General features: G+C 40.1%; 2 protein-coding genes across 2 annotated transcripts in view; one reads left to right on the top strand and one right to left on the bottom strand.

Annotated features, from left to right (window-relative positions):
• zmp:0000001114 (suppressor of tumorigenicity 14 protein) overlaps nt 1-669 on the top strand; it is a 42001-nt gene extending 41332 nt beyond the window's left edge. Inside the window, exon 19 of the mRNA XM_037676383.1 lies at nt 141-669. Within this exon, the coding sequence (XP_037532311.1) occupies nt 141-302 (162 nt within the window). The 3' untranslated portion in view covers nt 303-669. The remainder of the gene's footprint in view (nt 1-140) is intronic.
• Nucleotides 670-5468: 4799 nt separating this feature from the next.
• kirrel3l (kirre like nephrin family adhesion molecule 3, like) overlaps nt 5469-14056 on the bottom strand; it is a 51238-nt gene continuing 42650 nt past the window's right edge. Inside the window, exons 10-15 of the mRNA XM_037676356.1 lie at nt 12731-12831; nt 11848-12046; nt 8534-8653; nt 6619-6728; nt 6344-6433; nt 5469-6224 (exon numbers count right to left, since the gene is read on the bottom strand). Coding sequence (XP_037532284.1) covers nt 5727-6224; nt 6344-6433; nt 6619-6728; nt 8534-8653; nt 11848-12046; nt 12731-12831 — 1118 coding nt within the window. The 3' untranslated portion in view covers nt 5469-5726. The remainder of the gene's footprint in view (nt 6225-6343; nt 6434-6618; nt 6729-8533; nt 8654-11847; nt 12047-12730; nt 12832-14056) is intronic.

Raw genomic sequence — 14056 nt, 5'->3', positions numbered from 1 at the left:
TTGCGCCATTGTTTTACAGGAAAGGAAAGGAATGAAAATGTGCTGCTATAGATGGGTTTTCACGCCCATGGAATTATAGCACGCTCACATCTAAAGTCAGTCTAATGACCATTTCCCCCACACCCAACTGTGCTCACCAGGGAGACTCCGGAGGCCCCCTGGTGTGCTTCGAGGAAAGTGGGAAATGGTTCCAGGCTGGCATAGTGAGCTGGGGTGAGGGCTGCGCACGTCGGAACAAGCCTGGTGTCTACTCGCGCATCACCAAGCTGAGAGACTGGATCAAACAGGAGGCAGGAATTTGATGATGATGACATTGAGGGCGGGCAACATCCAAGGGCTAAAAATAAAAACGGGACTTTTTGATTTGGTTCAAGATTATTCAGTCCAAGTTTTATTCTTTTTAGCAGCAGACTGAGCGTGCTGTTTGGGGCTCAGCTTACTCGAGCACTTTATTTGGTTGCCAACACCCACACGAGTCCCTTCAATCAAATACACACACTAAAATCAAGTTACACATATTATATTTTTGTATAGATTTTAAATACTTTTTTTTTTTTTTTTTTGCAGTTTATGCCCCATCTGTCCAGTCCATGTGTATGTTGATTATATTGTAAAATGTGTTCAAATCTGAAAACAACTTAGGATAGGACGTAGTTCAGATCTTTATAAGTGGAGAAAATGTGAACAATTATCATTTTGTTATTTACTCTATAAAGCCTCAGTTCTGACCGTATTGATGAGCTAACGGCTCTTCCAAGTACCGGTACGGCCAAAACAAATGGGGATTGGCAATGTTTTAAAACAACTCAAATTTCATAGCATATAAGGTAAATGGTATTTTTTAAATTTTACTACAGTTTTAATTAATTTTTTTTTTTTTACTATATTATGCAAAGGTGGATTCGGAGTTGTTTTAAGATGGAAACAATCCACTTTGGTCTTGACCCAAGCTCAGACTAGCTGTTGACTCATCAGTTGGATCAGAATTAAACTATTTCTCCAAACTGATGGTTTTCAAAAAGCTATTTACAACAGGTTAAATATTGACTGTTCATAATCTTTCCACCGAACCCCACTTATAGCAATGTGAACTATAGCTATAAGAATAATTTACCCATTGCCCATTGTTTAACTTTTTAATATGGGTTTTATACAACTTTTAATGTGATTATTTTAGTTTTTCTTTTATTTTTTATTTTTTATTTTATTGTAATTTCCTTTTCAAATTGCTTGTTTTTAAACCTTATTTTGTTTATCTGAACTTTTTTATGGTCACATTTTCTTGCTCAAGTCAATTTTCCACCTTATCTTCACACTCAGGCAGGTTTAAGCATAAATGCCAAAAACTAAAAGAGCCAAAAATATATTTATTTTTAAATAGGACAAATGGCATACTTGAACAAGTATTTTCATATTTTGGTGAAATGCATGAAAACCAAAAGCTGCCTGGAAGGCAGAAGATGCATTAATCAATCTAAAAGCCCATTATTTGTTTTGGAAAATGGCCAGCAGTAAAGTAGACCCAGTTTGTAATTGGCAAGCTAAAACATCCAAAAAAATACCAGTGCAGTCGTTGAATAATGAGGCTGGACTGATTCCCATCAGTGTTTATTTATTTATTCTTACTCTTGTGCTGGCCCTGTGTGATTTGTGCACAATTTGACTAAATATTCTATTCAAATGGGGGGGTGGAGGATAAGACGGAGGTCCAGCTGGCTTTAGCACGTGTCTTCACTTGAGCTCAGGGTGATCCGTGTCTCAAGCCACAGACACCTGAGAGTTCAAACCAATCGGTGGCTGTTGAGCCTTTTGCGTTTGTTCTCCGGAGTCTCAAACTAATTTAATCAACTTTTTTGTGTTTGCTCCATTCGGGAACAGTTTGGTCCTGGATGAGCTCTCAAAAACTTCACGTGTTATTTATTGAAGGGTGGAAAATAAAATCATTGAGGATATCTCTCAGGTTACCTTTTTTTATGAGTTTCTGCGGAAAATGCAAAATTATGGAAACGACAAACTATGGAAGTGTAAATGTGTTCTTCTTACCAGAATTGGTTGGAGAAGCCACAGCTTTTAAAACATTTTTTTAAATGGTGCAGGCTGTGATTTGAATATTAGACCTTTTATTTCTTTTATTTGCTGTTTTATCTGTTTTTATACAAATGAATAACACCGTTATGAAATTGTTCAGGACCTAATTAAATCACCTGTTTCTCTTTGATGGGGTCTCGTTTTGTTGTGCGTAATGAATGCATGTGTTGGGACGCCTTGTCCTTTGCTCTCAGTAGAATTGTAATAATGTAGTTCTCTCTGGTGGTGAGCAGCAAGCACACCTGGGGACCGGCGGTGACAAGACAAGCTCGTATCACCAAATAATACTTTCCTTTGTCACAACTCCGTCTTATTACCCTTCCAAATGGGCATGTTGACTCGAGGAGGAGACACGTACAGTGGGGGTTCTACTGTCTCATCTGTCTTCATTAAACACAACACCAGTGGGGGAATAGGAAAATCAACACCGACAGAGCTGCTAATTTATGTATTCATCACTTTTCCTTCATGGGAAGCTTTGTTTGTCACTTGAAACTCAGTGAGTGACTGATAACTTGCTATGATTCACCAGAGTCAACTTCAGCTAAGGTGGGCAATTATGTTTCTTCCCATCGGTGTGTGGGTCTTGATTTTTCTGTCATGTTCGATAAATATCTGATGAACAGCTGAATGGATTTTAATCAAACTCAAAAGTCATCATTGGATGTACATCCATAACAGATTTACTATCCAATATAAGATGGCTGCCACAGCTAACTGATGTTGCAAATGCAAAAATGGCAATAACACAGCTACATTAGTCCCTCTACTTCGCGGTTCGATTTTTGCGGGCTCGCTCTCGCGGTTTTTCATAGTAAGATTGAACAACAGGACACATGATTGTCAACTCTAATATTACTCACATGACTGGGACTGTACAGGAGTAAAAAGTTAACGAAAAAATAAAATATTACGGACAGGAGCTGCCAATTTGTAGTTTTCTTGCAATATGCCTACACTGTATCCCTGCACATAATGACTACATTTCCCAGAAGCCAACAGTGCTCTGCCCAGAAGCCCCATTGCCTTCTGTTGAAATGCGTAGAGGGAAGTTTTGATCTGATCGGAAAAAGTTTGGCGCTTATTACAGTGACTTTGGCGCCCAGCAGATGCAAAGTGCCACACGGAACCCACAGAACCGAACCAAAACCAGACCTCCAGACCCATCGTGAATCTTGAGAGCTGATAGCCGGCCCGTGAGGACTTCTGAGAGGGTCGCACGCTGCTGAAGGTCCGGCACGCTCTCTGGAGCCTATCAGGACTTTATTTTTTCATCTCTTTCAACCAGCCCATGAGAACCTCCAAGCAGGGATGCGCTAAGTACAATTTTCTAGCTATATATAAGTCTGTTTTTAAAATTAGTAGGTTTAAGAGTTTAGAACATTGATTGTTGGCTTCGTTGCTAAAGGGTACTGCTGCAGAAATGGAATGGAGTTGGACTGGAATGGAGTAAGAACGTAACCGAGCCATTGATGTTCTGCCTAGCTGGTAAGTAAAATTTAGTAGCTACATACACAGTACTTACATATGTTGTTAAAATGACGTGGGTTTAAGAGTTTAGAACATGGCAAGATTGGGGGAAGTGTTTATAAAGCCTTAAAATATATATAAATACTAAAATAAATATAACGTTTCTACTTCAAGGATTTTCACTTATTGTGGTGGGGTCTGGAACGTAACCCCCCCAATAAACGAGGGACTACTGTATACAGAAATTTAGCTAAAATTTTGTATAGTATAGTTGATGAAAGTAATTTCTAATATGGTCTATTAGATGGAAGGAACTATGTTGCATTGGATCGCAAAATTATTTTAAAAATTTGACCAAAATGGCAATTTTAACATTAAGTGTAAAACCCTAGCGCGAAAGTTGGCAGGCAACATGCATTTGAGAAATGCTAAGTCTTCAATTTTTATCTGAAATGGTTTTATTTAAATATAAATATGTGTACAAAGGTACAAGCAACAATAGCTCATTTCTTGCAAATAAAATTCTTAATACATAATCATAAGAATGAACAAATAAATGGCAATTAGTCGTGTTCCGGAAAGAAAATGAAAAGCATAACTGCATTCAACGATTGATGAACAACTTTGACAAGAACATCTGTGGAGTCAAATCAACCAAAGTAGATACAGATATGTATATAAAGATACTTTACAATAGATCAGCTTACACGCTGTACTTTAAGGCTTGTAGAAAATATAAAAATAAAAAGACAAAGCGATGATGTTTGCCTCCTCCCTTCAAGCGGCGTTTGTCTTCTCGTTAGGCTGCCTGGCACTAGCTCGTAGAAATAGACAAATGGCAGTACAAGTCGTCAATACGAAAACATCCAAGTCGTGGAATGGATCGGGTACAGAAACCCGACATCTCAAATGCGAAACGTAGATGAATGGGGAAAACGCTGAAAAACTTGTCACAAGACACACCGTTTGCATGCAACAGAGAGAAAGTATGGGCTCAGCCATTTGTACAGATACTCAGTGTTTTCGGGGTAGTACTGTTTTTGTAAACATTGAGACAATTGATTGAGTTGTAAAACTTTAGAGAGAGTGGTCCACATTAGAACTGCCTCGAAAACGCCACCATGACCTGCTGAAGTTGACACCAAATTCAAGTTTACGTCAAATTCAGGATTGGCAACAGTTTCCCTGTCCCTCCAACAACGCCACATTTGATTGTTCTGTTAACATCTTCATTTTACAATCAGAAAACGCAGCAGGAAACAGCACAAGTAGTAGCAAAGCAGTTTTCTCCTATTTTTTTTCTTGCCCACACAGTTGTTACCATCTTTGGAATCTCTTGTCCCCAATTGCGTCCATCTAGCACATTGTAAAGTTAACAGAGTCCTCCATTTAAAAGAAGGCTGAAATACACATTCTCTTTACATCTCTTTGTTTTTAGCCACTTAAAAGCACCTCTTCTGTATCCAAAACACTTATGATGATAATGATTATTATCCCAATACGCTCCAGGAAATGGCTCTGTCCAGATGTTTTCCAACTTGAGATTCCTCTTCATACAGTACGGTTCCTGCAGCGCTCGTTGGTTGGTACAACTAGCCTGTTGTGCAGAATAGTTTATGCTTGTTTCTGTGAATAGCTCAGTCTTTTGTTGATGACAGACACAAATGTGCTTAGAATTCCTTTTGCATGCCAACAAGACACCAAATGACAGACCAAAAAAATGCTGTCCTAATAGTTGTTTTTGTTCCTCAAATATGTCTCAGTTTATGGTATTTTCTTTCAATGTATCCAAGAGGTCTTTTTTTTTCCACATTTAGTGTTAAAGTAAATGCTGGAATGCAGAATAAAAGGTCATCCAAACTGTAAGACACACAGCTTCCTCCGGTTGCACTCAGAGAGCATCTCTGCAGGTTCGAGCGGCGGAGTCTAACTGGTCTGCTGGATTATTCATCGAAGGAGTTCTCTCAGTAGCGTTGTCGTACATACCAGCTTTTATCATAGGTTGGTTCCAGAAAACCAAAAACTCACTAAATCCTGCAAATTCAGTCCAGATTAAACCTTGCAGGATTGTCCCAGCAAACAATGTCTCTGGTAATGTTAGTTCAGCCGCGCATCAGCATGGCGTGCGTAACTCTTAATTTTATTTTTATTTTTCATGTACTGTCTGTTTAGACATGAGTCTGCATGCGTTGTGAGGGCCGGCCATAGTCGGACTGCTGCGAGGACACTTGTGAGGAAGCGTAAGAAAAGCGAGACGAGCTAGACACCTTACTAGCTTGGTCCGATTGGTCATAGGCGTCCACTTTCTCATAGGATGCAGGCTTAACATAGCTGGTGAAGGCACGGCCGTAGGTAGCAGGCAGGTATGCTGAACCACTGTAAAGAGGATCTGTGGGATATATACTGGCTGGTTGTGTGGGTTGCTGCTGGGCCGCTTGCTGCTGCTGCTGCTCATATGAGGATCTGCTAACTGTGTTGGTTGCGTAGCGATGGTTGAATTCGTAGATCCGAGGCTGGGTGCCCTGCTGACCATACACAGGGCTGGGGGAGGGCAGCTGCGATGGAGTGTAGACCGGGCGAGTATTGGGCGCATACTCAGAGAATCCACTGTTCCGGATGTGACGATCGTCATGGCCACGAACATTGTAGTACCCATTGGTTGGATCCTGTGTAGAAAGACCGAAAAATAATTCAACCATAACTTAAAATCATCCTAACATTTCATATGCAAATATCTTTTAGTAAAAGAAACATCCACTTGCAACTCTTTTTCAAGTGTTTTCACCTTGATGTCCGATCGTTCGTCGTCCTCCTCCTCTAAGAGGTCGCTGTGTTCTGTGCGCGAAGTCCCTGGAGACTCGCTGCTGTTAGGAGCCTGAGGGGAAAACCACACATTTCTGAAGCATTACAAGGTTGAACAAGACCTCACTTGAGTCAAAACAAAAGTAAGTCTGAGTGTTCTGCTGCAATTTTAATGTTAGCGCTCCCCCTCTCTGCCTCCCTCCACCAGAGATGTTTGATACATGTGTAGGAGAGAAAGTAAGAAAAAAATAGACCTACCATTGGCTCTTTGACGTCCTCCTCGTCGTCGTTGCCTCGTGTGGCGTTGTGATCGCTGTGAACTATCTGAACTCTAATGTCACTCTTGGAAAGACGAGTGCACCTCTTTCCTGTGGGATTTGAAAAAGGGGTTTTGTTGACATTACCCAGCATTTATTTGCACATCTGAATTGCTTGAATGCAAGAGGAAACCACAACCCCAATTCCAAAACAGTTGGAATGTTGTGTAGAGCGTAAATAAAAACAGAATACAACAATTTACAAATCTCATGAACACATATTTTATTACCACTGGAACATATTAAATATATCAATGATGAAAGTAAGAAACTGTACCATTTTTGAATACAGTAAAAACAGTTAATTTTGAATTTGATGGCAGGAACACATCTCGAAATATGAAAAATCACACGCACACAAAAAAAAAATCTCAAAATTAAATAGGGCTAAGTTTATTCCTGTGAAGTATCCCACTTCTTTTAACAACAGTATGTAAAACTCGAAACATTGAAGAAACCATCTGCTGGACTGTTTGGAAGGGAGTGTTATCCTCATGTCTGATTCTAGCTCTTCAGCAGCCCTCCATCATTTTCTTTTGCAGCTTTTTGGTTTCATGGTGCGCCAAATATTTTCAACTGGTGAGCGGTCTGGACCAAAGGCAGGCCAGTTCAGCACCTGCACTCTTACTATGAAGCCATGTTGTAATGGATCTAGTGTGTGGCTGAGTATTTATTTATTTATTATATTGTAATTTTGCTGAAATATGCAAGACTTTCTTTGAAAAACATGTAGAAGCAGATGCTGTTTTACAGCTTGTACATGTTATTTTCTGCACTGATGATGCATATCCAAATGTGCAAGCAGTCCATGCCAGAGGCACATATTTAACCCCCCCATGCTATCAGAGAGGCAAGCTTTTCAACTGTTGTGCTGATAACACACTGGACCGTCCATCTCTTCATTAGTATGGTGGATGTGGAGTTTGTGGGTTCCAAAAGAATTTCAAATGTTGATTCATCTGACCACAGAACAGTTTTCCACTTTGCCTCAGTCCATTTTAAATTAATTTTGGCCTAGTGCATATGGCAGCTTTCTGGATGGTGTTCACATAGGGCTTCTTATTTGTTTGATTGAGCTTTGACTAGCATTTGTGGAGGGTTCAACAAACTGTGTTATAGACATTGATTTGTGGAAGTGTTCCTGAGCCCCTGCAGTAATGTTCATAATAGAACCTGACCCGTTTTTAATGCAGTGCTTCTTGATCGCCTGATAATCACAAGCATCCAATCTTGAACTTTGACCTTATTCTTCTCCCAAAGATTTCTCCAGATTTTTCATAATTTTTGATATTATAATCTTCCCAATATTTTGTTGAGAAACTTTATTTTGAAATTGTTCCAATATTTTTAGACTGTTTTTCCACAGACTGGTGAACCTCCACTCATCTGAGAGATTCATCCTCTGAAAAATTATATATATATATATATATATATATATATATATATATATATACACATACACATATGTGGCTATGTTGCCTTAATTTGTTGCAAAATGTTCCTCCAGCTGTTTCTTAATTATGCCATTTAATTTAGTCTGTTGCTGCCCTTGTTTCATCTTTTTTTTAGATATGTTGATGTCATAAAATTCAAAATTACTTTGCTTTTTCTAACACATTCGATTTTTTTGTTTCAGCAGATGATCTTTATGCTCGATTGTGAATAAAATGCAAGTTTATGAGATTTGCAAATCATTGATTTTTGTTTTCATTTTCATTTTACACAAAGTTCCAACTTTTTAGGAATTGAGTTTTCATGCATAAGCTCTTGAATCTTCAGCCCAGAAATGTTGGTATTTGTTTGATTTAAAATGGGGAAGAAAAAAAAAGGCTTTTCCCCCTGTTGCCCATACTGACCGTTGAGCTCACCTTTGCCTGTGTGCCTGCAGCAGAGAGAGACCAGCGTGATGATGCAAATGAGCAGAACACATCCTCCACCCACTGCTCCACCGATGATTACCAGCATGGGCACTGCCTCTGTGGAAGGAACAAAGCATGGAAAAGTGGGAGGAAGGGAGATAATTGCCAAGAGAAGGGGAGGGATGAAAGGAGGGATAGTATTTTTGTCAAAAATGTGCAGAACAAATTAGCAAAATTTAAATGAAAGAAATCAAGAGATCCAGTTATCTGTCTTGCTAATCCCACAAACATGCCTTTGGATTCATAAACAGTACGCCTCGGCCCGCTCACAGATTTCTTGGCATATGCTCACACGGACAATTTGGTGTCTTGTAGCATGGCTATTGTCTGTAATCTCTCTGAAGGAAGGGTAACAAGGCCTGACATGCAATAAAGCAATAGACAGTAATCTAATTGGAGATTCCAGGAGATACTGCTGCCTTGTCGTTTCTCTCAAGACCAAACTCTGATACGCTGATGTAAATGACTGACGAGGGCTTCATTTTTTGGTGTCTGCAGCAACAAAAGGTTACTACCAGCATCAGCGATGTAGTGTACGGTCTAAAGTTAAGACCATAGAGGGTGGTAGCTTGCATTTCTGAGTTTGACTCTGGTAGTGATAGAGATTTTGTTACTAGCAGAAAACACATGAGGGTTCCTCTAATTGATTTTTTTTTTTTGGTCCTGAATCAATATTGATGTTATGGGGCAAACATATTCATTAAAGTAGCCATCTGCTGATTAAATTACATTGATTAGAAGAGTATAATTAAGATAACCACTAGGTAGGGCACAGGTAATGCAATGTTACTCAATGTAGTGCCTTGAAAAACAGGAGCAGGAGTTTAGCACTGAAGAATTTCTCACCAGTGAGCACTGATTCTCTGTTAAGCAACTCTGGGCTGAAGAGGCGTTTAAATAACTTGAATATCATTAGATGTTGAAGCTAAAATGGGGCTAACTTTGATCTAAAATTTAGTAAATCTCTGAAACTACTTGTAGCCACAACAGTAGTGCCTGAAAAGTATGTGCTGGTTTATTTGTTGGCAAAATATCTCATGAATAACTGAACCAAATTTATTGAAACTCACAGAAAGTAATCATTTATGTAAAACCAGTGGTGATTTTTTGGGGGGTGCTCAAGCACCCTTACATTTTAATTCAGTGCCCCTGAAAAATTAAGAAACCATCATTAGTATTTTGTAAGGAAACTCAATTGTCAAGCCTTAGATTCGCCTAAATATTGAATGAATTTGGAATAAATGTGTAATTAATTATGACAGTCTTGAACAGGCCAGTAAAATATATATATATATATATATATATATATATATATATATATATCACAGTATGTATATGTTGCAACTTCTGGTTGCATACGTTTAGTCTTTGGATGCGTTAGAGAAGCGGATCGTGCTCTATTCCCACAAAGAGAGCTGTTGGTCAGGTTACTTCTTGTTGTGCCCTGCTCTCTAAAATAGTCATTGAATCAAGTGTTTACTTATGTAGGTAAACGTAGATGTTTAACAACCCATTAAAATACACCAGACTGAAGGAAATGGAATCTACTTTATTCAAAATCTACCAGTATGTGTCCCCCCCCCCCCCCCCCCCCACACACACACACACATTACAAATGCTTACGCCACTGCGCTGTTCAAGCCAAGAGCCATTTTCAGAACTGGGGGGTTAAGTTAAGCACCCCTAAAGGTCAGATTCTAGAATCTTCCATGTACAGCTATGACTGAACTTTTGGAGTCGACTCAATTTAAGATGGCAGCCACAGCTAATCGATCCCATCAAACACAAACATGACAATAATGCAGTCAATTTTGCAACTATTATTATACAACTACTATAAAACCTGGTGCTACATAACACATACTCTTTGCTGGGCCAGAGCAAAGAATTGCTTTTTGTCTGGCTGAATATGAGGTTATGGAGACCAACAAGCAGTTCAAACATAGTGACTGTCATGCTTAGAAAAAGTTTGAGTTAGTGCAGCATTTAATCAGTTTAATTCTAGACAGGGCAATAAAAATGCTGAGTTAAGTCTTTTGCTGTTATTTTTACTATTGCCAGGTGCACTGTGAATGCTGGCCAGTGCAGAGAGCTGCGTTCACAATCGCCGTTTTCAGCAGAATTTATGAACGCCGTTTGTTGTGTTCATAAACACTGTCAGGTCTTTTAATATCTTGAGCAGGGGTTCATAGATCACACTCAAAATGACATGGCTCGGAAATGTTAGTCAGCACTAGTGGAAAAAACTACTACAATTACTACAACTACTACTAACGACTGCAAAAACTGAACGGGTAGAATCAAAACTTCTACAAAAACTTAAATTCACACATCTCATTTGTTTTGTTGTGCATTTTTTATTTAGCTTTAAATTTCCTATCTTGATGCTTTGAAGTCGTCTTTGGTCTGCATGCTTCCTTTTTTACAACCTACTCATTTTGTTTGTACTTTGACACCGCTGACTGAGAACAACCAAGACCTTTTGCAACATTTTGTGATAATTTACTCTTTTGAAGAGATTTTATAATCCTCTCCTTTGTCTCAGCTGACATCATTCACGTTGGAACCATCTGCTTTGAACAACAGCTCTCCAATGTGCGAGCACTCTTTTATAATTGAAGACTAGTTAGCAGATTAATCTGATGTTGGTTTTAGAACTAGGAGTTACAGATTGATTGCATTCTTTTTTTACTCAGAATTGGTCTAAAATATTGTGACTGACTAAAGTGATTATATTTCTTTCTTTCTAGATTAATTCTTAAATGCCAGAAGGTTTCAATGTTGAAAAATGATAGTTTTGTGGCATGACTGGCATTTATTACATGCAACCTTAACAATTGCATGAACATCCTCCAAGGGTGGTGATCTATATAAAATTTTACCAGCGGTTGTGCAGTAAAATTGGCAGAGTTAGATAAATTTGTGTTTTTTTGTTTAAGGTCAGCTGGCTGTGGTAGACATTTTGAATCGATTTCACTCCAAAGGTTAATCGTAACAAAAGATAATTGTAGATTAACTTTACCGTTGGATGTAAAGATACATCCAAGAATTACATCCTGCATTTCATTAAAATTCACCCTGAGGTTCATGAGATATTTTACTAACAGACACAAACACACTCATGCACACATAGATAGACGCAACAATCATTGATGTCCTTTCGGCGGTGGGTGATAACTAAAGAACCAGCACTAAACTCGAGTAGAAAAAATTTCATTAAACGTTGGCGCAGGCCTCCTGTTGGTGTGTACCTTGCTCCTTCAGTGTGACCAGGGCCGTGCCGGTGCCGAAGCGGTTCCAAGCGGTGCAGTTGTAGCGCGTTTGGAAATCCTGCACCAGAGTTTCAGACAGCACCAGGGAGGACGAGACCCCGTGGTCACTGGTCACGGTCTGCACAGAGAAACGCCCCGAGGTCCCAGAGGACAGACTCATGTCCCCAAATGTCCACACCTGTGAAGAATAAACAACAGTGTGTGAGCTCCTGGTTTATGAGGAAATTCCAAGCGATGTGAAGGTCTGCAAAGCTCTTCAACTTTAGTTTCCTGCCTCCTGCTGGGTGGAAAACCAGTTTCTGTCTCTGTTCTGCTTTCCCATTGCTGACCTCTGAGATGCTCCAGGGCTGACACAGCTCATAGGCTCATGTTTAAGCTACCATCCACGTCTGCCCTGCAGGTGAGGCCTAAGGAGGTTTAGGAAGCTGAAATACAGCTCCTCGCTGCCTTCTCCAGCACGGGGCAGCGGGGCACCCGTCTCTCATTCCTCCTCACACCCTAATTATCCTCTCTCAGCCCAGCATATCTTCAGCGGTTCAACAGGGTCAGCTGAGTGATGCCTCTCGGGCCATTAATTGAATGCGGTTTGGTTGAAACCTGCGAGAAACCTGTCTCCTGCTGTTCCGCTAACTCTACCATCATTTCAAGCCTGTCTGTGCAATTACAGTGGTAAGTTTGTGTGAGCGCGTGTCGTTTAATAGGTTGGTTGGAACGTGTCGGTGCAAAGGTGTGACACTGAGGTCAAGGCTAAACCTCCCCTGAGTTATTACTCTCATTTAGGTGCGACTTAGAGGAATGCTGAGTTTTCTTTGCTTTCACAGATTAGTCAATAAGCTATTGCACAAATAAGAGATTTGCTTACAATCTTATCAGGAGGGGGGCTGCTTCCCACCCGACACTCTAGCTTGCCCTTGGAGTGCTTGACAGCGTGCTGCATGGCGTCTGCTGTGATGATAGGTGGACCTGTGGTGAGGAAAATGGAAAGCCAAGAGACAAGTTAATATAAAAGAAATTGTTTTTCATGGCTGACCAATAGCAAACTGCATAAAACTGTCAGGACGAAAATAATCTGTTCAAAGTAAATTTACTGTTTTCCAGCATAAGTAAACAGAGATGTTTATTTTTGTTTTCAGTTTCAAAAGTGAAAGCGCTCATTAATCAGGTAAGGGATCAATACAAAATCAAATGCCTTATATTGAAGCAGAATCCTGTAGAAAAGGTTTAACAGAACATTTCAGGGACTGAAAACGATACACAAAGAACAAACAAACAACATAGGTCATGTGGTTCTCTCAGTTCAGTAAACATATACAGAAGCCCCTCGATACTTCGCTGTTTGACTTTCGCGGATTCACTTTTTCGCAGGTTTTCAACGTAAGATAGTACAAAAAAGAGAGAGCGAGAGAATGGCTGAGTGCGGCTCACTCTTGTATACAACAGACCTCCCCCCTTCTCTTTCTGAGGCTGTCTGTCACTGCAGAGAAAGAGAAAGGAGGGAGCGAGAGTGGGGTCTGTCTTTCCCCATTCATTCAGCCTTTATTTAGACAGGTAAATCCCACTGAACTTCGAGGACTCATTTACAAGAGAGACCTGAATATTCCCCATAATGTCCCAGTGACACACAACAGGTGGGCATGCAACAGACAGCCTCAGAAAAAGAAAGGAGGAGTGGGGTGGGGTCCATCTTTCCCTATCGTCTCCCAGAGACACACAACAGGCAGGCGCGTAAGTCAAAGTCAAAGTTAATTTATTGGTCATTCGCACCGCATGTGGTACTTGTGGTGGAACGAAATCGTGTACACAAGGTTCCAGTTACATCCAACAAAAGTATAAATTGTAAAGAAAAAATGTAATAAGATCTAACATATGAACAAAGAAATATGCATAACTAAGAATACTCTAAGCACTAGACAATACGCCAAACAACAGACAGCCTCGGAAAAAGAAAGGAGTGGGCAGGGGTTCTGTCTTATACCTGAGTGAGCCGCATGAACGGCATGGATTGTTTATTCAAAATAATCAAGCGCAACCCAAACCGAGCCTTTAGGAACGATAGCTGGGACAAGAATGCTGGATGCTTCAGGGAAGAGGCGATCAGACAATCTGGCAGGGAGGCAGAAACTGGGGTGCGCTTGAGAAGTGCAGCACACAGATGCAGCAGGAGGGAGATTGGGAGTGACGCAGGTCA

This window comes from Nematolebias whitei, chromosome 5 (assembly GCF_014905685.2).
Source record: "Nematolebias whitei isolate Nwh7 chromosome 5, NemWhi1, whole genome shotgun sequence".
Classification (NCBI taxonomy): Eukaryota; Metazoa; Chordata; class Actinopteri; order Cyprinodontiformes; family Rivulidae; genus Nematolebias; species Nematolebias whitei.
Note: the sequence above shows the minus strand (reverse complement) of the source record. Positions and strands in the feature narration are given on the sequence as shown.